General features: G+C 41.6%; 2 protein-coding genes across 5 annotated transcripts; one reads left to right on the top strand and one right to left on the bottom strand.

Annotated features, from left to right (window-relative positions):
* Positions 1–6,718: 6,718 nt before the first annotated feature.
* Positions 6,719–22,247, bottom strand: LOC115368415 (homeobox-containing protein 1). 4 transcript variants are annotated; one of them, XM_030064530.1, is made up of 11 exons: positions 21,950–22,247; positions 20,621–20,738; positions 18,872–19,298; positions 18,451–18,536; positions 17,642–17,752; positions 16,024–16,254; positions 15,565–15,721; positions 13,966–14,048; positions 10,598–10,693; positions 10,000–10,118; positions 6,719–8,747 (listed from the first exon to the last, which is right to left on the bottom strand). In XM_030064530.1, exons 2-11 carry the CDS (start codon positions 20,703–20,705, stop codon positions 8,601–8,603), a joined length of 1,542 nt encoding a protein of 513 aa, XP_029920390.1. In that variant the 5' UTR covers positions 20,706–20,738; positions 21,950–22,247; the 3' UTR covers positions 6,719–8,600. The 4 variants fall into 4 exon arrangements, with proteins under 4 accessions (XP_029920390.1, XP_029920389.1, XP_029920388.1 ...); XM_030064529.1 differs by having other exon boundaries at positions 20,621–20,806; XM_030064528.1 differs by having other exon boundaries at positions 20,621–20,735; positions 21,950–22,245.
* A 1,643-nt stretch (positions 22,248–23,890) lies between these two features.
* On the top strand, positions 23,891–25,250 carry LOC115368417 (gap junction beta-4 protein-like). The gene is made up of 2 exons (XM_030064533.1): positions 23,891–24,426; positions 24,684–25,250. The coding sequence occupies exons 1-2, from the start codon at positions 23,891–23,893 to the stop codon at positions 24,973–24,975; spliced, it is 828 nt and encodes a 275-aa protein (XP_029920393.1). The 3' UTR covers positions 24,976–25,250.
* The last annotated feature ends 1,053 nt before the right edge of the window (positions 25,251–26,303 follow it).

Consider the following 26,303-nt stretch of genomic DNA (forward strand, 5'->3'; position numbering starts at 1 on the left):
AAAACAAGAGCAGAATCACTTTGACCCCCAAAACGAGTCAGACGCCACGGGAAACAAGAGTAACGATCTCACCCCCGTTGACACCGCTTTTATCTTGTCTTAAGACAAAGGAGACTTCAGACTGAACTTGCTAAGATGGACATCAGCTGCAGTTAGACAACCAAAGGCACATTCAGATCCAGCTGTTTTCTGGAGTCAAACATGAACATGGACAAGGCTTCATTTGCAGACTTTGCATTAGGCTGTTTAACATACAAGATACGTTTGGTTTTACTGCATCAGGACACGTCAGGGAGTGTCAGATAGCGGGTAAAACACAAAGATATGGTCATTTGACTTGCAGGAAAATTCATGGCGCTTGTTTAAACTTTCTGTGCTGTCGTAAGTGGAAAACAAATGCTGTTCTATGGAAAACACTTTGACTCCAGGCTTGTCTCAGGGGGATTTATGAATGCAAGTGTATCTTGTAGGAATATAAGTTCCTTCAAAGCAAAACTGAGCTCGGTAGAGCTGTGAGTTGTATAGGTACCTGCATGTGATATGAGTCCATATGGTGGTGAAATCTCCTCATTAGTTGCTCTGTGCTCCCCTGGGCTGCTAACCCACACCACTGGATTTCTATCTCTCCATTCACTTCCATAGTACAGCAAAGCATCTCTTAAAATGAAACCTTTAGAACATAAACAAACACAAACAAAGTGGATTATGCCAATATATATACATATTTCTTCCTCGTGCAAGGTTGCTATATGGCTAGCTGCAGCCGGATCTACTTTCCGATGCAGATAGGAAAACAAGAGGAAAAGAAGGAAAAGAGCTTTTTTACAAGACTTTGTTCTCTTTTATTTTGGCATAATCCACTTTGTTCATGGTTGTTTATGTGCTGTAAGTGATATTTTCGGATCTACTTTGCTACACAGTGTAGGCCTAAAGAAATGGAGAGACTCAAACACAGTCTTGTACATTAGCAGCCTAGAGGAGCACAAAGCAACTATGGAGGAGATTTCACCACCATGTTAACTCATATCACACTCAGGTAACTATACAACCCAACACTCTACCAGAGTTGAATTAATAAATGTTGGGTTTAAATCAGTGCCAATTCAATACACTTCAAACAAGCTGGCACTGTAACAATGATTCATGTCACCCCGCTGCTCAAACCCCCCCTGACTGAGCCAGACAATGTCTCCATCATGTGGTTTAGCTAAGAAACTATGACTGAAGAGAAACAGGACCTTGCCCTGATTTTTTTTTTTTTTCCCATTTCATTGACAGTATGTGTCGGGTTGCGGGGGGTAATTATTGGATGATTCACATTTGGAACAGTTCCTGACTTCAGCATCAGCAAACGGGCTCAAGGCCAAGCGCACACACCAGCTTTGTTAGGGGTGTGTGGCAAATTTTATCATGCTGCTATCCACTACTTTAATCATTCTTTCGAGTCAATGAATCTACATTTTCTCCAAATGCCAATTTCCGGAGATAAGTTTATTTTGCTTCTTTGCAGCCTGCCAGATCCTTAGCTCCATGTGCGCTGCTCAATTGAAGATCAATTAACAAGTTAGAAAACATAAATGTGGAAGTAACTAATGATTTTCTCGGGGAAAGTACATTCATTAGGCTTTTTTTCCCCTGATAAGAAGCTGTTCTTATTGAAAATCCTTCTCCATGTCTTGGGTGAAGGTTGTGAGGAACATATTTGTGATGGGGTTTTTTTTGTTTGTTTTTTTCTGTTGAATGATGTGTTCCGTTTCTTTATACATTATAAAACATTGATGACGTTTGATCGCCTTGGCTGGGATTCGTTATGGTATGTCCTTACATTACCTGCAGATTTCACAGCAACATCCAGCTAATTTATTGGCTGTGAGCAAAAACACCATTAAAATTTCACAGGAGGTATGTTGGAGAAAAACCAAGGACCTACTCAACCACGTAATGTTCACAACTGTCTGGTTTAACAGATGCTCTGTCAAAAAGGTAAAACTTTGAACTCCAGCCAGCAACCACCATAAAGACAACAACTCCCAGCATGTAAGTTTTATTTTCTTGAAAAAACCCTTTTCTCATATAACTTGCTTCACATAATGATCATTAATAAAAATGTATGACATCTAATGTGCTCGTTACTGTAACTTTTTGTGGATTGTGTTTCTGTGTGGATTTTAACAAGAGGATGCATTTCCTCTGTGTAATTCTAATGCTTTGCAAATGTGTCCACTTTATTACAATGAATATTATAGGAGGAAATAAGCTGCAGTTACCCACAGAGCCTTGCTTTGTTGGTGATGGATGCACAGTGCCCTCGGTGTATTCAAACCCTTTGACTTTCCCTACATTTTGTGGCGTTGCAGCCTGAGTTCAGAATGAATTCAATTAGGATTCTTTGTGTATTCAACATCTTTTCAGCGACAGCCCAAACTCTGTTCAGGTGCATCCAAACTCTTGTGAATGTCCTTGAGTTGCCTCTAAAACTTGATATGAGTGCACCTGTGGCCAAATAAAATGTTTGGCCATGTCTTTCAAAGGAAATACCTTTGTCTATTTAACAATTCCACAGATGACAGAATGAATGCCTCAGCAGACGCTCTACCAAGAAGGTGAAGGAACTGTTCGTTGAATACAGAGACAGGATTGTGAGGAGAAAAGTATAAAGTTATGAGAACCCAGTAAAAATCACAAACTAACCAAATGATCAGGGCCATGGACAGGGAGGTTACCAAGAAGTCATGGACCTTTGTGACAGAGCTACAGTTTTTTGGCTGCAGTGGGACAGCACTCCTCTGATGTAGGATTAATGATAGCATGGTCAGAAGGAGGCTATTTGTGGAAAAACAAACAATGACAGCAGTCTGGACTATGCAAAAAAGCATGTGAAAGACTGAAAACATGGCGACTCGAGAAAGGCCCAGCGGCAGACCGTAGATCTCCAAAACTTTAAGGAACACTCTCTTTATCGAACACTTCCTCATCCTTACTCTAACCTTACCTTAACCAAACTGAACCGCTGCCTAATCTTAACCATCTCTTACTAGACACCTATATAGGGAGATTGATATGATGTGTTTTTTGCAAACTTTTGAAACCAGATTCCAGAGTGGAATCTCTTGGTAATGCCATCATTACATTTGTTGTGTAGACAGGCAATATGCATTTCTTTTGAAAACTGTGACAATATAGCCCCACTTCACACAGGGCTTTCACATTTTCAGCCCACATAAGAAGAAACAACAACAACGTCTGATTCCGTTAGTGTACTGACAAGTATTAATACATGCAGTCAGGTACAAGACAATAGCATTAGACATTAGTATTCAGAATTAAGAGGACAGAAACAGAAATTAAATTCACATGGATTCCTGCACATATTGGAGTGGGAGTGGATGGAAATTAACCTACATTTGAATATGCAAAAAGAAACATGGCTGTATAGTACAGTAAAGCTGCGATTGCAAGTATAATCAAGTCAGAAATCAAAAAGAAATGGCAGGAAGAGTGGGACAGAGGAGATAACGGCCAGTACTGCTAAAGTATCCAAAGACACGAAGGATAAAGGAGAGGAAGCAATAGAAACAGAAAGGAGGAGGACATTATTTCAAGGGTGAGGTTTGGTCACACCGGTCTGAACAGTGCAGTAAAAATAATGAATACGCATGAGAAAGGTAGATGTGAACATTGCAGACAACAGGAAATGGTGAAACCAGTATTTTTACGCTGTTCTGGATGAGACAGACACTTGAAATTGCACAACAAAAGAATCAAATGACAATAGGTATTAGAAATGTTGCAGAGGAGTTCAGGTGGTGAAGGGTACAGGGCTATTTTCAGATTTTTAGAAAACGCAGGAATTATTAGGAGAATTTAATTTATTAGCACAGATCCACACTGCCGTCCAGAAGGTGGCGGTAATGTACTCACCGAGAAGAAAGCCTTTGTACGCAAGGGGCCGAGACACGATCTCTGACCCCATGGGAGCTATGGGGTCCGACACATGCACATTAACCCTAACCCAACAGATGCCGTTAGAATTCCTAGGAGGTATTCTTAGGCACTCCTTGGTATTCTGTTGTATTTGTGTGGCATCTATTGATTCTCTCCTCAAGTGCAGACCAGATTTTACTGAGCAAGCGTGGTAGCCCAATGATATGATGCAATGTGACCCCTTGTCCTCTCCTTCATTTTATCCTCCTTGTTTGTACAAAGGCACAGGGTGTTTCCTCTGTGGTGTTTGTATAGTTGAGTATCAAAGTTATTTTGTCACCCACTGGCCCGGCATGCATACTACAGCATGTTCAATCTCTTTTGCGTGTCCGTGTGGACGAGGATTTTTCTCACAAAGTTTCCACATGGAGGCAAAACTTTTGAAACTGCAAAGGAAAAACTTTTCCGTTTTTTGCAAAACCATTGTCGTGCAAACGTATCCTTAAACACTTCTCAAAGAATTCGGAGGAAAATGAGGTTTTCTTTGAGGTCTTCGTGTCTGCCGCCAGACCTTGTTGAAAGATTCTGTTTGAAACAAAAACTGAACTCCTCAGCCATAAGGCACAGTCTGGTGGAGACAGTTAACACTCATCTAATACAGTCAGTACTATAAATCATTTTTGTGGAAGGATCATGTCGGGTTTTCCAGCAGCCGGGATTGGGAGACTTCCCATGAATAATGGGAACAATCAGTGGACCCAAACAGAAGCAAATTCTTGAAAACCTGCTTCATCGCCCCAGTTAGACTGGAGACTGGGGTGATTTATGTTCCAACAGTATAATGACCATATGCATACAGTAAACTGAATGCTGGAATGGTTTCAGAACAAATATATGAAAGTCCTTTAGAGACCCTGCTTAAGCCCCAACTCAAATCCCATGGAACCTATAGAAAAACTTCAAGTATTACAGAAGCCTCAAAACTGTAACCACTGCCAAACATGCTTATGCAGATTGACGCAAGGTGTAGAGTACTCATTTAAATCTGACAAAAAAATAGGGACATATATTAAAGCATCTTTTCATTTTATAAATATGGGGCATTTTGTGTAGTATGTGAACAAAAACAATTAAAGTTTCATCTGTTTTGAATTCATGCTGCCACACAGGAAGAAGTCAAAGGGGGTTGAACACTTTCTGAAAGGTGCTGTTCATATTGGTTATGTTTTTCGCATTCCTCTGTACTTGGTAGTTATTCTGTCATCACCTGCCCCGCTGCACCTATGTTGTCTCTCCCTTCAGCGCAGGATCTATTTGACATGCAGGCTGTCTTTACACCTCCAGCCTGGGATCAGAGGCCTGAATAACACAGCAGAATGTGTGACGGCGTGTTTTTACTAACAGGTTTCAGTACAAAGTCAAAAAAATGTGAACATGCACTGGGCTTAATAATAACTTGACAGACTGTGAGGATCACATCCCATATTGTCCATGCTTTTGGCGCCCACGCCGCTTTCGTTTTCAGACAAGTAACAACACTGCCATCTTGTGGTACACAGCTAGGATGTAACCACATGTGAACAATAACCTTGAAATGGGGCTACAATTGGACCCAAATCTGCCGACCTGTTCTATTTGGCCCCTCTCTCTTCTGGAGTTTTACACCTGTCCTTGACTTCCAATGTGTAGAAGCCAACTGGATACAGTACCTTGGCCTGAGTCCAGATTTGAACAAATTTTATACTCACAAAGGAGCGGAAAATCAAAAAGACAGAGACACAAAAAAATAGTATTCAGGGTTGAATTCAGGGCCAGTGTTGCCTAGACTTGGGTTTGGACTCCCACATCTAATGATTTATCCCACAGACTACACATTTAGTCTGTGATGGTTCCACCTTGTTCCCAGGAAAGGTTAATAGTTAGTGGTTTTGAAATTTTCGCCAGTAAATGATGTAAGATGCAAAGTCTGTGGCATATTTATGAGAGGCTGGGTTGAGCGTGTCTTGATCAGTTCATTCAGTTTGAGAGTAAATACGGGGCTCCTGCTCTTCTAAGGAAATCACTTTCCAGGGTTTCTCAAGGACATATTCACTGACTTAAATTCCCATCAGCTGTTGCTCACAGAAAGTCACCTTGGTAGGATTCAGAGTGGACAAATCTCTCAAAAATGCGTGAATCTGACTTGAGCTAAGGAGCTTTGAATATGCAGAACTTTACAATTTTACAGGACCTCACTAGGACTTCCAGGACATTTGATCATTTTCATTTTCTATGACGGGAGAACGAGTCCATTAATTTCCAGGATTTACTGCCAATATCAACATCATGACCTTGAGGTTCCACTGGCATGATTTACTGATATCAGGATGGAAATGCAAATTAACATTGGCGTGAACATGTCATTTAGTCTTGTATTACAATTAAAATCCTGTTTATATTAAAAAATTAAATCTGTAGATAGGCCAAAACACTAATTGTTGTGTGGTTTGTTTGAAAGAATGTGCATGGATTGTCATTTTCATAATAGTGCAGTGTCTGCCTAGTGGCACTTTATAGAAAATTCCTGAAGTAAATTTAACTGTGTTTCTTTCTTCTCGTCATAATTATTCACGATGTTTAAAAAAAAAAAAGATTTTAAGATTGAATAAGACTTTTAAGCACTATAAAGCACTAATAAATGAGAAGCAGCAGAATAATGTATATAGACATCAGGGCAACTGTGGTTCCTCAGCAGTGGACCACATCTTACATTTCATCTATAAATCCTTCCCAACAAATCCAAACATATCACAGCCATTGTTTACAGATTTTATTACTGTTATTGTTTGTTGTTGTCAGAGAAAAGCAGATAGAGAGGAGCTTAATAATCAGAAACAGCGTGCAGCTTTGGGGGTTCCTGTCCAAAGCCAGACAACAGAACTGTCTGAGGTGAGTATACATTAACAATACAGGGCAAACCCCACCGTCAAAAATGCTACATAACACTGTCCATATCATAAACAGTCACAGTAACAGCCGCTGTCAGTTTTATGACAACTAGCCTGTAACACATTCATGACAGAATTATTTTGAGGTAAGCTAGAGTTGGCTAGTGTTGTACTGAGCAAATGAACACCTATAACTATATCGTGTCATGTCAATTCTGTTGACATAAGATGTAGATGTCTCAACTACACTGTTTCTATGAGCACAGTTTATTCTGGAGCTCATCTCTACCTTGGCTTAGCTTTGGCATTAGGAGGTAAGATGGTAGCGCCCTGTTGTGGGCCACTGGAGAAAAAGCGGCTTAGTTCATTTCATGAACATTTAGAGAGCAAGAACTCCCACGGCCTTGGGCCAATCAGTATGGGGGACAACATAATGCAGAGTTTCAGTCAGCTATTCATATTTCAAAATCAACAGTTAATAGTTTCTAAATGCTGCCAATGTATTTCTTTTTAGACACAGGACAGCACCCATAGAAGTGGTTCCTGGGTTGTGTCTAGGCCCAAACGCAAGGTAGTCTGTAATGTTCCCTTCTTTCAATTATAGTGGGATCCACTTTGAAGTGCAGCTTTGCAATCATACAAACTTACGTTAGCTTAAGCTTTAGCTTATTCCAACATGAGAGAAGGTGCTTCTAGCAAGTAGGCCAATGCATTATGATTTTATAATATTTGTTTTAGCATATTTTTTTTCAAACATTAAAAAAAATTCTAAGTAGACTTTCATAACTAGTCTAGCTTCACTGGCTGAGTTCAGGGTTCAGACAGACTTTGAAATGTGGGTACAGTAGATTACAAAAATGAACAAAGACGACAGCATTCAGTTGAACAAACAAGATGAATGACAAAGATATACTGAGATACATGATCCTGGGCTTATTTTGCTAATACAAAAGGTATAAATAACACATCCTGTTTTGGCTGAACATAGTCAAGATGATATGACACATTCATTTGAAGAAAACAAAGCTTATGTCGAGAGAAAAACAAAAAAAAACTTGTTACAATTCACCACTGTCTTCATCCACCATCTTTGGGATTACCTGAGATTCCAGTTGTCCCTCAGGGCTGCACTGATTTGACAGCAAGACTACAAATTGATTGATCGATTGATTTAATCAATCGACTGATTGAGGTTATAGTCTCGCGTACAAGGTGGGGTCACAGACATTCAAGCAAGCAGAGGTTATCTTCGTCACAACAAGCTACATCCTGTATACCGTGCTATATCCCACACCAAATCTCACATCAAGCTCTCTTCTCACCCACAACACACCTGACCTGCAGGCTCTGCACATTCATTTCACCATTGTCCATCAATCAACCGCTTGTTGAAAATGTTAAAAGAAGGCATGTCGCAAAGAAAAAAAGAAAGGCTTAGCTTAAAGTGGGCGAGGTATCTTTTACACTCCTCTCCCTCTAAGGAATTTAGGCTTGTTAAGACTGTCTTGGAATGCACTATATATATATAGAGATAGATATTGCCATTAATATAAGCAGGATTACTGTTGATACATACAGTGGCGTCCTTACCACTAGAGGCACCACAGCGAGCTTTAGCACCCTTCTCCCTTTGTTTTCTGAGTGTCACAGGCCCTGAAGGCCACAAGGGGAAGAGGAGACACTCATATTTTTCCTATTTCATCTGATAAGAATTCAAATATGTGGCTATCCGGGATCCTCTAGCTTTGGTCACTCCTCATCCACAGTCTCCCTTTTTGACTCCTCATCTTTCTGTTCCAGGACGTGAGGGGTGGGGCTAGGCAGGGCCGCTACCTCAGCAGCAGCCAATGAGGAGGGGTCTTGTTGATCAACATTCTTCTGGGAAGATGTGTCTTCCTGTGGAAAAACCATGAATACAGTACAATATGAACAGTTTGACTTCACCCAGCATCCACATTAGGCACATCTATAAAATACCTGGTAAAAGATCTTGGTTGATGCCGACATCATGGCCTTATTTGGTTTCTCTGCATTTTTCAGTGGCACATTCATGCTGTTAAAACCCTCTTCCTTCACCTATGTTTATTTTACAATTTTGAATATGCACACAGCAAAACCTGATGCACTGATATTTGGAAAAACTAAACTAAAAACTAAATTTGCAAAAAAAAAAAAAAGAAAGAAAAAGTTTCTACACTTGGCTGTGGTGGATTACTTGGAGTGTGGACGAAGGCAAAACACAGTTATGTCTAGTGGAAACAATTTAGTTGAGGAAATAATGATGTAGGGGGGATTTTGGTATGTGCTTCTGCTTAGCTTAATGACAACAAACAGAGGCAGAGGGGAAAGATAACATTATGTGTGGACAGGCTTAATAAAGCCACGTACAAGGAGGGCTGTTATTACCACTCTCCCCAGAACAAGGAGGTCATCAGATTGCTCCATCTTCAGAACTGTCTGCTTGCCCAACATTGATTACGTAAGAGGCTACACTGCAATTTTCAAAATAATATGCATGATGTAGTTAATGGAAATTCCCAAAGATTTTCATTTTCTTCTGCCAATCTTCAAAAATGTGCTGAATAGGCTCAAACTTTGGATGAAATGTAACTACTGTCATGTTCCTAGAGCCATATTATTCTGGTTAAAGTGTTTCATAAAAAAGGGAATACTGCTGCCATGAAGGGATGTACCTCATCAGCATCCAGGTTCAGGTAGGCTGTGGTCATCAAAGAGTTATCAGCTGGTAATAAGGGTGACAAGAGTGTTTCGACAAAATTTCCCCCATACAGTCACCAGGAAGGACAGATCCCTTGGTTGTTTTTGTGTTTATTGCACCATTCATAGTAAACTCGTGTTACTGTGACACCAAAATTGCAGGATGGCTGTTTCTGAGATGCTCAAACTATCTGAGCATGATTGCTAGTGCCAGAGTCACTTAGATCATGTTTGTGCTCATTCTATTCGACTCTTATTTTAAGAGTAATTGAACATCTCAACCCTGTCTGTAACCTACATGCTTCATTTAATGTGACTCGCTATCTGGTGGAGTAAGCTGTCGAAAACAAGAAAGATGCACTTAATCAAATGGGCACTGGGTGCAGATTTGTACACCATCAAAGAGTAAAGTGGCTCTGTGTTGACTTACTTGCTCAGAGAATCGTTGATTCACCTGATCGGTAAACTCTTGCGTCTCTCCCTCCTCTCCGTTTGAGTGGCAGCTTGGACTTGGCACCTCAATCCCGTGGCTTTCCAAAATGGCAGCCTCTGATGGAGTTAGAAGGAAAAGGGAAAAGAAGAGGCGAGAGACAGAAATTAATCTCATAGCTGTGTAACAGATTGCTCAGTCCCAGCAGTATCAGCAGTATCATCAGATAACATTTTAACAATCCCCATGGAAAAAGTGGAATGTTACAGCAGCAAGTTAATAGGACACGGTAAAGTAAAATATAACAGAATAACAGAATATAACAGATTAGACTGGTTGGTATCAAACATAATGCAACATCATGCAACCAATGATCACAAGATAGCATATGAAGAAGAAATCCATTAAACAGCATGGATATTCATAAATTACAGCATGTGTGCAGGGTGCACAAAACAGAACATACTGAGACAGACGATTAAAAACATAAAAACAACATTTAACCGCTATGTGGATCATATTCACATTTAAACTGCATGAGGTCATGCACATGGAATGTACAGGAGAGTGTCTAGACATGCATGAATCAGGTTGTCACCTATATTCGCCCTCCTCTTCATCTCCTTCCGACGATTGGCAAACCAGTTGTACACTTTCAGCGCAGTCACACGCTCAAACTCAGACAGCTTGCAACCTGCGCGATGAAACAAAACACACGCCCTAAATCATTCTGCCATCCTCAAAGCAGCACAGAAAGCAAGCTGGGATAGGGAAAATAAAGAGCTTGTCTTGACTGGTTTATGAAATTTTCTGGGTGAAAAAGGTTACATGCAAGTTGCAATCAGTAAGGTACAAATCTGCAGGAAACCTTTCCAAATATGAAATACAAATATAAAGTAGTGACTAAGGTGGAACACAGAAAACCCAGCAAAATATTGGTTTTTGATGTCAGAGTCACAGGGCACCCACAACCACTGGGAAGAAAAGTTCAAGGCCAAAGGTTTTTCCAAGTCTTCTTTGGTGAAATTCAAGGACTCAAAACTGGCACAAATGTGAAAGACATTAAAATGGTCAAACATCTTTAGGAATCTCACGATTCGATTTCGATTGACGATTGATTTTTATTTTCAATGCAATGTATCTACAGTAGTCTGGCGCAGGTGTGGTCTGCATAGAGAGAAAACAGTGAAATCTGCCTTTTCTAGGTTTTCACTAACAGTGTTTACATACAGAACTGAGGTAAGGCGACCTTTCACAGTATATTCTCTACCAATTTAGAGTTCCCTTGAAATGACCTCACATGACTTCTCCTTCCTGTAAAACACAGTATCTTAAATAGTGACATCATCCTGCACTAGTGGCTGTAAATTAAAATTTCAACCAATAAAACCTTCACAAATTTTTAACCAGCCTCTCTCATCCACCTGTTCCTTCAAATAAAATTGTGTTTCTCTCCCAAACCGACATCCTACTGCTTTGCACTTGTGAATGATCCTTCCCTGCGTCCAAGCAATGTCCCACCCAAGCATCCTGTTTCAACAGAAAATATATAAAGAGTCGATCTCATTGGGTTTTTAATGAGGTTTGACTTGTCAGCTAAACATTTTGCAGATCTTTTGGACAGGACAGCAAATATCAAACACCAAGAGGATTTACTCTGGAAGCGATGGGAAAGTCTTGATTATCAGCAACATGTCAGGGATGCTGGTCTTTTAAAATGAAATAAGCAATGGGAAGTTATTTTCTCTGCCTGTTCATAGTTGACTGTGCAGTGGCCCCACTGCACTGTGAGTCTGTGACTGCAGCTGTTTGCTTGCAGCAGAGCTGTGCTGTAGCAAACTTAGTTATGAGGAAACCTAAACCACAATGCCATCTGTAGGATTTAGTGAAGTAAACTAGTTATAGTTCTCAAGTAAGGAAAAAATTCAAACCAACATTATTACAACCTGAATATGAATCGATTTTTGGAATCTGTGAATTGATTATGAATCGGCAGAAGACAGAATTGATTTTTTCCCCTCACCCCTAATTGAGCACTCATGTTTTACTCATGATCTCTTCTCATGTCGAGAACTCTTGAGGAAATGATTCATTTTAAAACTGAGGCTAAATCAAAGTAAGTATCCATCAAAGTCATTTCCTTGTTGAAGGATGGAGAGCGGTTGAGGCATATTGTTAAATTTGGGTGCCAGATTTTAATTAAAAGCCAAAGCACTTTCATAGCCTCTTAAAGTATACCAAGTTCTCCTCTTTGTGATCTTCAGGGAGGAAAGTTCTTCACAGGCACTTTGACACTAGTTTCCACTCTGAGGTTAGGACATACAAGGTCAAGGACAGAAAATGAGTCTCAAGCACTAGATTCTACTAGTTGGAGAAATATCAAGATCCTCTCAACTTTTCGCTTGAATCTCCCTTCACAAGTGATTATACAGCTCACAAACAGCAAGCAGCAACTTGTGAAAATTCTTTTTGATCTGGTGGAATATGCTGACAGTCAAATGTTTTTCATCATATATCTACTGCAGAGATGGAGACCATTTCTTTGTGCCTTCTGCCTCTGTTACCAACAATGCTGTGGATGTAAATCCCCTTTTGCTTTGATCAGTGTTTCTCTCAGAAGTGTGTATGTAAGTTTGATGCATTACTACATTTGTGCAGCACTGTCCTCATGCAATATTTGCAGATTGCTCTGTCCATATTTTAAGTTTGGAAATATTAAATGCAGGCTTGTTGGCAGAGTTTAATTTTTTCATTCGGATAATTTTGAAGCCATGCCTCATCCTCTCCAAACAAATACATACACCCTTTTACCTGTTATATCAAGTTATATTGTGTTCTCTGCAGGCACTATAGTCTGCTTATTTTAGTGAGTTTACACCAAGAGCCAATATGAAGACCAGGAAAGGTACTATGTATTTGTCTCTGTCTGCTCGTCAGTCAGGTGCAACCTCTGAGCCTCTGCTGGCCCATTGTGGATGAAACGTAGGGGAAAGATGGATTTCAGCACCAGGATCTGGCATTTTTAATACCTTGCACTTATTGTGAGCGCCGTCATGGTCGCTGTTAACTTTTTAAATCCATCAAAATGACAGATGACATTTGGAATTATCCGTCAAATCTAAAATTCAGTAAATGAGAGAAATTTCTCAGTTAAAAAGAGCCACTTGTGCGCTCTTTCTCTCAGGTAAAGGCTAATTCATATTTAATCCCCATCTCTCCAAGTGTCACAGTTTTAATAATCTTGACTGATTTATCAGGTTACAAACTTTTAAGTCAAACTCAGTGTTAGAATTTAATGTTTCTGATGTGGAACTATTATTTTCTGATTAGCCCTGCATCTTATAATGACAGATGACAGTACTGCCCGTGTGCAGAAAATAAAACTGGTTGAACACTATTGGATACCAATAAAAGCAGAAACTGATCCTAGCTCGCCTGATAGGCACCCAGTGAAATGGAGTCTTCCAAGATAATGTTCATACTGGTACCCAGAGAGGCACAGCAGTGGCTGATTTTCAAATGCTGTGCTTCTTCCATAACAATGCCATGAGCCGTGTGATGACCAAAATGTAGATACTGAGTGACAAATCGCCTGTTACTGCTAGCATGATTTTGCATGCTTATTTAGTTTTGTTTCAGTATGATTTGTGAAAGTCAATGACGGTAGGTTATGATAAAATTATTTCTGATGTTTCTCTATCAAGCAGAAAACAGCTCATCTACCTGCCTGAATCTAAATGTTCCACACTCAACACGAGGTTGGCCATGATAGATGAATAAACAGGAAAAAAGCAAAGAGTATAATTGAATAAAGTGCAAGGTATGTCATCTTGTTGAAGACGGGCGAAAGTCTTTAGGACTTTGGGTTGTAAGAAACTGATTATCTGAGCTATTATTATGAACAGATGCCCGAGGGGATTTTGGAAAGGAGTAGACCTAGATACTGTTGCAGATACTTCTTAATACCTGGTTTCTGGATGACTGAGTTACAGGCATTGGCAATCTCCTCTCGCTTTGCCTCGTCTGGGTACTGGTTCTCCATGAAGAAACTGTAACACATACCATCCAGTATATTGGACACAGTCAAATCATCTTGCATCAAACAAAGGGTATACTTTCAATAATAAAAAAAGAAAAGATAGCACAGGTCTGGGCACAGCAAGATACACCCAACTTTCACACATCATAAATTTTTAGAATCCCCATACTAAATCTGAGAACAGTGAGATCCATAAGAGAGAAAGAGCAGATACATAAGAATGCTGTGACAATAATCCAATCAGCGCATGCTCCTCACAGTAAAGGACTAGATTAATGGACACATTACGTGGATTAAATTCTGCACTTTTATCAGTGCAGGTTTAAATCTCTTCCTTGGCCTGTAAGTAAGAGGTACCCCTTGTAAAAAGAAATATTAATAATAAAATCAAATTAAAGACCAGTGTAACATTTTGTCTCCCTCCCCTTCCTGTCCTATCCTAAGTTCCCTTTATATCCTTCCAAGGCTCGAAAAGAATAATTTATCTCATTTTTACAAAACACACAAGGATCAATTTCCTCCAGCCTTCTCATCCTCTCACACTCCCCTCCCTACTGCCCTATCCTGCCCACTGTGTGTGTGTGTGTGTGTCTCTCTCTCTCTCTCACACACACACACACACACACACACCATCTTAACCTCTACTGTATCGTCCTTCAGTCTAAACTAGCTCATAAGGATCAGCACTGCAGTAGAATTGCGTAATCCAGAGCCGTGCTGGTGAGTGTTGTCTGAGTGCCTGTGTGGTCTTATTACTCTGAGTGCCCTGACTGCACCCTATACTTACAGCAACCATATAATAGAGAAATCAATTGCACACAGCGGTTAGGAGCTGTGGAAGAATGCCTACTGCTCTGTCTCAGCATCCTCTGTCAGCTGCTGAGAAGTCCACACTGTTTGGGACAAATACCAATAAATAAGCAAGGACACGTCGCCCTATTATCTGTGTAATAAACATGTACGCAAGGTTATTATAAAAGACAATTCTCTCAAGCAATGCCACATACACATCATATACAGTCTGAAAAACAACACTGTACCTGCATGGTTTAAATATTTGTTCATTTGAACCACTCAAAACACCATCACTTAAGTTTTCTGTAGGTTTTTACTGCTTCCAATCATCTTTTTTCACTCAATGCACATACACTTGGTGAGTGATACATTTGAGCTCATGTACTGCAACCAATCAAACTCTGCAAAGTCAACAACAACTTTAAAAGTCCAGTCCCAAGTTGTGATCATAAATTGACTTTCGTGAGGAAAACTGTTAATGTTGTTCATCTTATAAACCTTTTCTTATTCTTGACTACAGGTATTTTACTGTTGGTGACAACAGAGCTGAGGAAGTTGGAGACTTCAGGATTCCAGCTTTGAGTTACCAAGTAGAATTTACCAGTTGAGGGCTTATTTGAACATTTTTCAAACAGGAAGTTCCCATTCATCATCTCTCCCAAATGACATGAACACAGCATAACTGTGTCTTCTGCTGTTACATACTGAGCACTGCAGGAGGTTTGGCTCACCTCTCCATGATTGATTGGCACTCCTTCCTCCAGGTGAACCTGCTTCCTCTGCGCAGCCTCAGAGGCCCTCCCACCATCCCACCCCTGTCACCAGCCATAATCCCCGTCCTCCAATCAGGCTCCTCCTTCACCAAAGAACGCATTGACAAGGTGGCACCTGATGAACAGTGTGAAAATGAGTTCATATTCATAGTTGCTGTGAGCACAGAGGACTAGATTGTTGCTGCTATGGAAAAGACAAGAGGACCTATCTCAATAGTCAAGCGCGGCTTCCTGTTCATTATTGAAGGTAAAATTCTCCAGTTAATCTCTGCTGGTGGGAAATACACCATTTTTGAGGCTATTGAGATGTGTCCCTAACGCACAGAAGAGTGGCTACAGAGCGACGGGCATGCAGACCAGCGGATGTGCAGGTTTCCTCTGAGGCAAGCTGCTGAGGCCAGGGCGAGGCACAGTTACCTGGCTGGGCCTGGGCGGCTGCAGCAGCAGCAGTGTACCACGGCAGCAAGTGCATCAGCAGCTCTCTCTGCCTGCCCCACGCTGGGTTGGGGTTGAGGTTGGTGTTGGGGTTGGGGAGGATGTTGGTGAGGCTGCCGCTTGCCCCTGTTACCGTCCCGTCTCTGTCTCTGTCCCCTCCCCTGGCCCTGGGCATGGGACTCAGGCTGTGCTGGCTTTCACTCCATCTCAGCCCTTCAGTCAGGACAAAATCAATGGCCACGCAGGCCACAGCCATAGATTAGATTATAGACAAGTGTTTTCGCAAATGTGATTGGAGATTTTTCAGTTTCAGTGGTTCCATATTTGTGCCAGTAAAAACGTATGCATCTGTGGCTCTGGGTTAAATAAGCACACTCCTGTAGACCTGCCAGTCAGTTTTTATTCATGTTGAATTCAGAATCAAATGTCTATTTGCTTGCAATACATTCCAGTGTATCTGCTAGATACATGTCAATTTGACTGACCAGACTACTGTAAATGTAACAAAGGGCAAAATATTGTCCTTTCTTGAGGGTAACAATGGGCAGGTCCAAAGGAGTTTTTATTGTAAGCAAAGTAATGTGCCCACCTTGGATTGCAAAGATTGTGGAGAGAAGTTGTTATTGTTAGTGCCATAATTAAAAGCCTGTTAGCCATGTAGGAATGAAAACCAGCACCGGAGTACCCAGGATCAGGGCTGACAACTACAGGGTAGCTATGGCAAAGCTTGGGCGGGGAATTGAACAAAGAAAAAAAAAAGGGCAAGGATTTAGATGAAGGCAGAAAGCAGGGACAGCAGATGGTCCATAAGTGGCTTTATTCATTCCATACTCAGTACTGTAAACAACAATATTTAGGTATAATATGATTTGCTGTGGATGCATGTTGTCTGATCCAACAAACATGATGGCACTTCTGGCTCGATGTATAACCAGTGGGTCTGTCACATGTACAAACACTTGGTGAGGTGCAGCTGTTTAAAATGCCTGCAAATTTATGCAGAGATTTTTGTAGTAGATACATCCCGGTACGCTAGGACACGGAGAGGTCAACAACAACCCAAGCTGTTACTCTAGCCTGTACAGACAAACCGCATTCACCCACTAAAGTTTCATTTCCAACCAGAAGCCTTAACATTATTGATTAGCCTCTCCAGTGACAGGACTACCTTTATCATTTGTCTTTCCTCTAAAATTATAGATTTGCCTCTTGTCCTTCCTTGACCTTACAGCCCTCAAGGACCAGGATGGAATGAGCATGAGTGAGGAGGCTGAGTTTACCGTGCAAAACATAAACAGGACGAAGGGGAGGAGGAGGACAGATGGAAGGGAGGGTTAGCAAGCAGGGGTCCACACTCATACACCAAAAATATCAGCATTTTTCTTGCAGCCTTCCTTCCTACAGCATTCAGTCGATGATCCATTATCATTTACCACACATTCAATATCCTAGCCCCTGTCTGCACTCAATCTCAGAACTAATCTTTCTGGATCCAGCTTCCATCCATTTATAATAATCCAAACCTGCACTGTATCTTCAACACAGCTCCTCTATTCCCAGTCTAACTGCCACAGTCCTCGACCTCTGCCCTGCGTCTCACCTGGGTTATTTCTCTCCAGTAGGTACCAGCGGTAGAAAGCTCTGCGTTTGGAATCGCTCATCTCCAGGCCTTGCTGCAGCAGCCACTGGGAGATATAACTCTGACTGATGCCTGCAAGATGGGATGAGAGATGGAGCAAAAGGGGGCTAAGAGAGATGGCAGAGGCAAGACATGTTATTGTAATATATTAATGACATTTGATTTAGTGGTGCACTGGTATTATCTGTAGTCTTGGGATCAGCAATGAGCCTGCTCCAAAGTACTTCATATAAGCTAATGAAACTGTTCTGATATCAACACTTAGTGTTGTGTGCTTTGCTGCGATATTAAAATTTTCTCCAGGGGCAGAAAAGCAGCTTTTGTTTGGAAGAGAAGCCTTGTCTATATAGTTTAAATATCATTCTGCTTTATCTGAGCTAACCTGTGTTTGAACAATACATGAAAAGCGGCCCATGTGGTATTATAACCTGATCTTTATCATTATTAATAATAATAATAATAATTACTGTGCACATTTTCATTGATTTGAGGGTTGTTTTACAATGCATGTACTCAAATGAATAAATAAATACAATTGATGCTGCATAGCTGTGTCTTAACAGGCTAGTACTACAGCTGCAAATTCTATTGTACTTGCATCAGTACTCAGATGTGCCAGTCCAGTTGATAAAATACTCTGCACTGACATCAGTTATGAAAAACTGCTATCAGTGCACCTCTAGTTTTATGATCTAATAACATTTTACTAGTATCCTTGTAACTGTTAAGAAGGCTGTAATGATTTGGTAAAAGCGGGGAAAGCAGAGTACCTGTGACTTGGCCCACTATTGCTTGAGAGATCCTGCGATTGTTGAGGAAAGTTTTGATCTCTTCTTTCACCAGGTTGCTGTCCCTCCTGTAACAACAACATCACCCACCCAGCGTGGCTTTAGGACCATTACACGGTGGTTAAAAACAACAGCCATCGCTTTGTCTAACCTTATTCACTGATGCCTCCCTTAATTCAGCCATCCCCATACACCTGACCTGAATTAACTCAACCAGATATTATGGAGAATAAGCCTGCACCTCTGGGGACGTTCGCTGTCATTATCTGATGTTATAATAGTCTCCTTTTGTCTTCACAAATCCTTTGGTCTTGCCTTGAAGTTGTCCTCATATAGCCTTAGCTCATCTCTCGCTCGCTCACAAAACTAAGCACCGCCATCCTCTTCTAGCCCTCATTCTCACCTCATGTACTCCTCCACCTTCTCCTCCAGGTCCCACTCATCCTCTCCCATCATGTCATAGCTGAACGACCTCTGGACTCCCACACTGGGAGGGTAGAGGGGTGGTGGTGAAGCCTCATAGCTGTTGCTGGGGGACAGAGAGGCTCCATCCAGGCCAGAGGTCTGTGTGGTGGCAGAGGCCAGGGAAAGCGAGGAGGAGGAGGATGAGGATGAGGACGGGGCTGGAGCCGCTGTGGCCGGGGTGTTGTTGGACGGGGCAGGGTGGGAGTCACAGTATGGCGGGCGGTAGTCCGGGTCGAGCCTCTCCAGGGACTCCAAGGCGTGGATGATCTGGGGTTTGGTCATGCCGGACAACCGCAGGCGTTGCAGGAGGTCAATCTGTTCGATGGTGTAGCGCGGCTCCACCTCACAGCACTCCATCCTGGCATCTAGATACATAAACTGGGGTCTAATTTCTGTCAAGTTAAATCTGACACTTAAAGACCTCTTCAATATCAGCTGAATGAAATATTAGACCAATTTTGCAAAAGAACATAAAAATGGAGGCAACTGTACACCTATCATTATATGCTGCAGGTCTGCAAGATTGGGCTGATTTCCCCCCCAAAACAGACAAAATGACATATCAATAACTTGCAAAAAATTTTAAGATGTCAAAGTGAGCTGAGGACTTAAAATAGTCAGCACTCAACATCTTTTAAAGGCATTGAGTTTAGGTATTATGATGTAAGAGTTTTCTTTGGATCTGCAGACGTGCTGATAAAAAAGCAAAGATTATTAATAGATGACAAAGCACATAAAAAGGCCATGAAACGCTCAATTCAAACACCATTTCCTTTTGTACAAGTTTAGTTTTGATGAATGAGGCACTTTGAAAACAGAAGGGGCACTGACTTATGTTAATGTTAATATTAATAAATATAACAATAAAAAATGTGAGCAATTCCACCTTAAAATTATTTCTATAACTGAAATCGGGAGAAAAAAAATAGACTGCATTCTCCTCTGAACAACTCACGGGTCAATAAAAACTTTGGCACAGTTTCAACTGCTTGGCACAGCGGCCTGGAGCTAACCTTGCTCCATTTGACCATTTTGCAAGTGAAGATCACCCTGACATGCATAACCTGACATCAGGTCCAGACCCGATCAGTCCCGTTTCCTCTGCTGAGAAAACATCGGACAATGTAATGTGGTCGTGCTTACTAACAAAAGGTAGACACATGGTAGAAGAAGACTTTTCTGATCGTTAAAGAAAAAAAAAAATCAGTGCGGCATACATATTACGCTCGATTTGAGTCTGAACTCTGTAACTTTTTAACTTTTAGAACTGCTGAACCCCGGTTGACCCTTATATCTTCTTCCTCCAAAACACACCATAGTGGACTACAGCGCGCAAACTGAATCAACTCTAAAAGTTGGGATTTTAATGCAATTAAAAAGGTCGCTTGTTAATTTATATGTATGCCGACTTCACAAGAAGACCCAAACGCTTCGTAAAATGCCACAAGTCAATTTACACGGTGTATGTACCTTCGTGGGGAAGCAAAACAATGTTGAACTATCAGATTTTAAACGGCCTCTGGTGCCCTTCTCTCGTACCACACAACACAACCCGACACGTATCTGGGCTAAGTCAGCCAATTTAACCACACAAGCTCATGTTCTAGCTGCGGCCGTGCAACACAAGGAGAGTCCACAGCAAACAGTTGGAGTTTGCTAAAAAGTGAAATGTGTGGGGTGTCGTTACCTGCTGGAGGGGGTGACACTGAGAGGCGCCCCGTGGGGAGTGGTTCAGTGCGTGGGGTCGCAGCCGGGACACACCACTGTCGCATGGCTCGGAGGAGCTCAGCTCGGCTGGACCTCTGCTGAGGCACACAGGGGACTTGCTGCAGTGGGTTGCGGTTAAGCTGGCTTGTTTAGCATGCTGGCAAGCCTACAACAACAGCACACAGCCCGCTAGCCAGCTGTGGTGGCTAAGCTAACAGTGTTAACTCTTAGCTTGGATAACTTGCACGCCAGCCTCTCACCAGCTAGCCTAGCTGTCTGCTGCGTCGAGCGAGCCAGCCAGAGAGAGGAGAAACAAGGCAGGAAGTGAAACCACCTCACCTTCGAAATAAAAGCGCACTCGTGTCAGCCCTACACATGACACATTTTGGGTGGTATTTGGAACACACCAGAGTTATTACAATTTTGTATGTTCACTAGTTTATTTGTTATTATTTATTTTTATTTTTCATTTAAATTCAGTTTAATTTCAGTTAGTTGGTATAGAGTAGGTTCAGTTTAGTTTCTAGTAGCTTCAGTATTCGTTTGAGTTTATAATTATGATTATTATGATTTCTATTACATGGATTTTTTTCGTCAGGGGCAAGATTTAAGAAGTTCAGAATATGTATTACAAGGCAGCTGATTTAGTCCTGTATACGTCCCAGTTTCAGTAAACATCAGCACCAACACCTCCTCATGCTGCTTGTGTTGACAAACTTGACCAAACTGACAGACTAAACCTAAAGACAAATTCTGCATACTTTTATTTTAGTTTCATTTATCTTATAAGTACACAATATTGTTTTATTCACACTTAGAGTTAACGTTTAATTTAGTTTTAGTTAACTCTAATAACCTTGGAACACACATGTATGTTAGCAGTGGAAGTGTTTAGTAGAAAATGGGACGAGTATCAGGGAATATCAGCACACCAATAACCAAAACACTTTTTTTTTCTTTTGTAAAGTTAGCTCCATCTTTTAACCATTGCATTGATTCAAATACAATAGCAATGCCCATTTTATTTTGAAGGTAATTGCCGGAAGTAGGATTTCATTCTGGCTGGCTTGACACTCTTCAATCTGTCTGACTAGCTCTATCTAGTTAGCTCAGCTGACACTACTTATCTGCTAACGAGACAGTGACAGTGTGTCTCCTCAGCCGGTGTGGCTGCTGTTTTGGGCTGAGACGCGGCTCAAAGTGGCTATAGGACCCCAGCTGGCGGAGTTAGTCCGCTGCTAACTAGTTAGCTCACTAGCTAGCTAAGTAGCTAGCGGGACTGTCCCACCGCGGCGCACCTCTCTCTTACCTCCTGTCGATGTACAGAGGCAGGCAGGCAGCAGCCGGCTGGACGGAGAGAGGTGATGGAAAAAAATGTTGAGAAAGTACTAGTCCACCCAAGTCGCAGCACAAAGTAACTCCTCGGTCCGGGGCTGACAGTTTACAACCGGCACAAGATGATCCGTGCAGGGTCACATTGTCTAGTCCAGCGATGCGGCGGGGAAATGAGCTATGTAAATGTGGGGAGTCTCTCAATTTATGACCCCTCACCCGACACCACTGTCAAGCCAGCCGAGATCAGAGTTAACTTCCGGTTAACGTTTATGCAACGAATTCCAACATTTATCTCAGTAATGTCAAGTGTAGAAATTAGAATAAATAAATATTTTCGGTGAAAGGCTTTGGAAATTAAAATGCAACTAAGTTTTTCCGGTGTTGTGTACACCTCGGTTGTTTGAGGTGACAATTTCTACGCTTTTATTATAAAGTCAGGATCGCCTAACTTCCGGATGATCCAGTTAATTTAATTGCGGCTGTCTTGACGCAGCGCCACCCAACTCATTTGCAGCTGTGATTCATGGAGCTGGATCAGAGCTGCACATGAGTTCAGGGAGCTGGTTCTGTTGATTTCTAGTCGAAAACTGGGTGATATGCGATCTTAACGTCTGATCCCTCCACTTTGCCCTCTTTCAACCAGCTATAATGCAGTTACAACATCAATGTCGCCAACTTTTTGGCAATAATATTTTTTTCATTCCAACTCTGATGTTTGAAAAACAGAAAATCTGACTAGAGAGGGTGAATCACACTGACAACCAACAGTTGTGAAACTGCATAAGACATGATGAAAGTTTATTGGTGCCTGTAAGGGAAATAGGTTGCTGCTGCTGCAGAAATTATTGGATTTAACACTAAAAAAAAAAAAAAAAAAAAAGAATACAAGTGAAATGCGTCAAACACCATGAATTATGCAGGAACCCTTGCATCGTCCCTCCTAATTTCACCAAAATCAGTGGTGTGGCAGTCATGACCTTTCAAAGTTTGAAACGTTGACTTTTAATCTCCCATCAGCTGGATGTAAAGTTTGTTTCCAGTGGGCGTTGGACTCAGCCAGGGTTGGCTGAGTCCAACAAAGGGGCGACAAAGGGGTGGCATGGACTTTTGGCAAGATGGCTTAGGGGAGTGGTGGGTAAAGCGGGCAACCTTAATGTAAATAACTTTAATGTATTTGGATTGGAGGTGCAATGACAATGATTAAGTATGTAGCTCCTCACAAGAAACCCCCTCAATGAAAGAGAAAGACTCCTCAGAGAACGTCTGCTGAAGTTCAAAGTGCAATGAGACCAAACAAGGACCAAGAGTTGCTGCTTGGTCCCTGTTATGGAATCACTAAAGAATTTTGTTGACTTGCATAATTTACATTGTGTCACATACTAATCTATACCTGTAATACCCACTACATGCACTACAAAGCTACATAACATCGGCTCTTTTACAAATCTGTTTCTGTGCAACAACTTGATATTTTGCCTTGCCAATAAGGAGTAGACATGTCATGATTCTGGCAGTAAACTGGAGTCACTGTGAACCTAGACAGCACTGGACAGTTGTTTGAAATAGTGTTCATGAATCACTGTCTCTGTTTCTCCTGCCGGCCTATGTTCATCAAGGTGTTTCCTACCACCACTCCCACCTGTGCATGAGCAGTCAAAGAATAATGAGTGTGTTTGCTTTTCTTCGATTTTCTTCCCTCCCCTCCAACCTGTGCCAAGAAGGCAGTAGTAATAAGTACTGTATTAAACAGCCGTCGTGCCTGATGTGCTCAGTTCACTGTGATATGTTGGGTTAAAGACAGCTTCAGAGGGAGTTCTTGAGCACCCTGTCTCTACAGATTGTGTGCCACATCTTTGGGGTGTTTTTGTGTTTTTCGGTATTTTGGGGTCCATCGTCATTTTTCTAAAACAACATCATGAATTGGGCCTTCCTCCAAGGCCTCCTGAGCGGGGTGAACAAGTACTCCACGGCGTTTGGTAGAATCTGGCTGTCTGTGGTCTTCATTTTCAGGCTCATGGTCTTTGTGGTGGCCGCCGAGAAGGTCTGGGGCGACGAGCAGAAAGACTTCGACTGCAACACCCGTCAGCCCGGCTGTCACAATGTCTGCTATGACCATTTCTTCCCCATCTCCCACACCCGACTCTGGGCCCTACAGCTTATCTTCGTCACCTGCCCGTCCCTCCTGGTGGTTCTTCACGTGGCCTACAGGGAGGAACGAGAGCGCAAACACAGATTGAAGTATGGCGAAAACTGCACCCCTCTCTATGATAACACGGGGAAGAAGCGAGGGGGTCTTTGGTGGACCTACTTTCTCAGCCTGATCTTCAAGATAGGGGTGGAGGCTGTGTTTGTCTTCCTGTTGTTCTACATCTATGAGGCCACCTTCTTCCCACCTTTGGTGAAATGCAGCGAGGACCCATGTCCCAATGTAGTGGACTGCTATATTGCCAGGTAAGCATGAAGTTAATGTTAATCATAATGAACTCAATTTTAGTTCCCTTTGAATAGTTTTCTAATCTATTTTCCTTAAAAAAAAAAATAAAATAAAATAAAAATAAGTGTCCTCATGCAAGCCACAAGTCCCTAAAATGTCTAGGATCATGGTTATAAACTTTAGCTGACCTCTGACCTTAAACCTCTAAGTGAAAAGACTATTTCTCTATACTGATCCTCACTATCTTCATTATCTCTAACAATGTCTTCCTCAGGCCCACAGAGAAGAAGATATTCACTGTCTTTATGGTGGTGACCAGTTTTGTGTGCATCCTCCTCACTCTGTGTGAGGTCTTCTACCTGTGCGGGAAGAGATGCTGGGAATGCTGTGGAATAAGACATCGCTCCGTGAGGGATAACTCCTTCATCATGACTAAGGCCCCTCTGGCTGGGAGGGAAAACTCATTGTTCAAAGAGCCTGGCCTGGAGAAGATCAAGATGTCCGATCACAGGGGAGATGGAGCCAAAGAGAGTTCAGCCCCAGCATACCATGTGGCAGTCTCCTGAGAGACATTTTCTTAAATGAAGTTTGACTTGAGAAGTTTGGGGAACAAAGAAAGTCTTTACACTTTGTAGCACTGTACTCTTGGCCCAAGCTATCTGCAAAAAAAAATTAACAATGGAAAGAAAAATGTTGTTTACAAAGCCTGTGTCAACTTTTTTTTTTTAATATGTATATGCCATGCAATTTTACACCAAAACCATGTCCAGTGATGTTATGGTCCCCTAATATTGTTGAGTTGGAAATGTGTGTGATTTTTATACTTGTGACCTAAATTGATACATTGGTACATATTATCTGATTTTACTCAAATTATTTATAAGAGTATGTTGATATGTGCAAACATGGAATTTCACAGTGGTGCAATAAAACTCTCCCTCACTTATTCTGTGGTCTAAGAGTGTGAATATAAGCTTAGACTAAAGTAAGCACCTTTGAAATGGGATGCAAATTATATTTTCTAAAATAAGCAGCCATCATGTGGTATTTCCCAATCCACATGTCCCACTGTTATCCCTGTGGGAATGATTTCTGAACCCATTTATAGCTTCCATGAATGCATACATACGATCCAGTTATGCTGGATCGTATGTATGCAGTTATTAATCTGAAATGTGATTACTATCCGTTATCATGTCACTCCCACATGAGGAGCAGATAAATAGGGGAGACAGCTGAGATGCTGATTTAAATTTCTGTAATACAGAGATGATAACAACATGTTCAAAAGGAATAAAACAATGCAGTTTTCTGACGTACGGAAATTTCTTGGGAACAATATGATCTTACATAGGTAGTGATGGAATGAGAGTTGCGATATCAACAAAAGTTGATAAAATGACCACTCCTGAATTTCAGACCACGTCCTGCATTGCTTAATCAGCAGATTCATAAATGAGTAGGAATACCAGCGTTGCATAAGTGACTGTGACAATAAGGCAGTGGCAGCTGTACACCACTATGTTAGGAAATGAATCAACAACCACAATGAACATGCATACCTTGTTCTATCTGCCTATGCGATACTCCATATCTCCATATCTCAGCTCTGTGCCGGCACCATTGGCTCCGGGGTTCTTGCACAAACAGGTGGTGGCCCTGTTAAAACCTGACTAATCAAAGGGTAGACAAAGGGCACAGTTCCAAATCAAAATTACCTGGGACTGATACCAAGTCACCTGTTATGAAACGCGGTGGTCAGTCACAATGTAAACCTGGCTATGGATTAGATTAAACATAGCTAAACAGGATGCGGGGTCTACTTGGACGTTTCTTCTGCTGTAATGCCTCCTTTAGCTGTGTCTAAAGTTAGCATCCCAACTCCTCTTTCAGT

The sequence above is a fragment of the Myripristis murdjan genome, chromosome 11 (assembly GCF_902150065.1).
Source record: "Myripristis murdjan chromosome 11, fMyrMur1.1, whole genome shotgun sequence".
Taxonomy (NCBI): domain Eukaryota; kingdom Metazoa; phylum Chordata; class Actinopteri; order Holocentriformes; family Holocentridae; genus Myripristis; species Myripristis murdjan.

Excerpts from the sequence above, each read along its gene's own strand:
- LOC115368415 (XM_030064530.1), bottom strand. The coding sequence starts at position 20,705 with ATGCGACAGTGGTGTGTCCCGGCTGCGACCCCACGCACTGAACCACTC. Across the intron at positions 14,049-15,564 it reads TGCCAATCAATCATGGAGAG|TTTCTTCATGGAGAACCAGT; the intron begins GTGAGCCAAACC and ends TATGTGTTACAG. Across the intron at positions 8,748-9,999 it reads ATCAACGATTCTCTGAGCAA|GAAGACACATCTTCCCAGAA; the intron begins GTAAGTCAACAC and ends GTTTTTCCACAG.
- LOC115368417 (XM_030064533.1), top strand. The coding sequence starts at position 23,891 with ATGAATTGGGCCTTCCTCCAAGGCCTCCTGAGCGGGGTGAACAAGTAC. Across the intron at positions 24,427-24,683 it reads GTGGACTGCTATATTGCCAG|GCCCACAGAGAAGAAGATAT; the intron begins GTAAGCATGAAG and ends TGTCTTCCTCAG.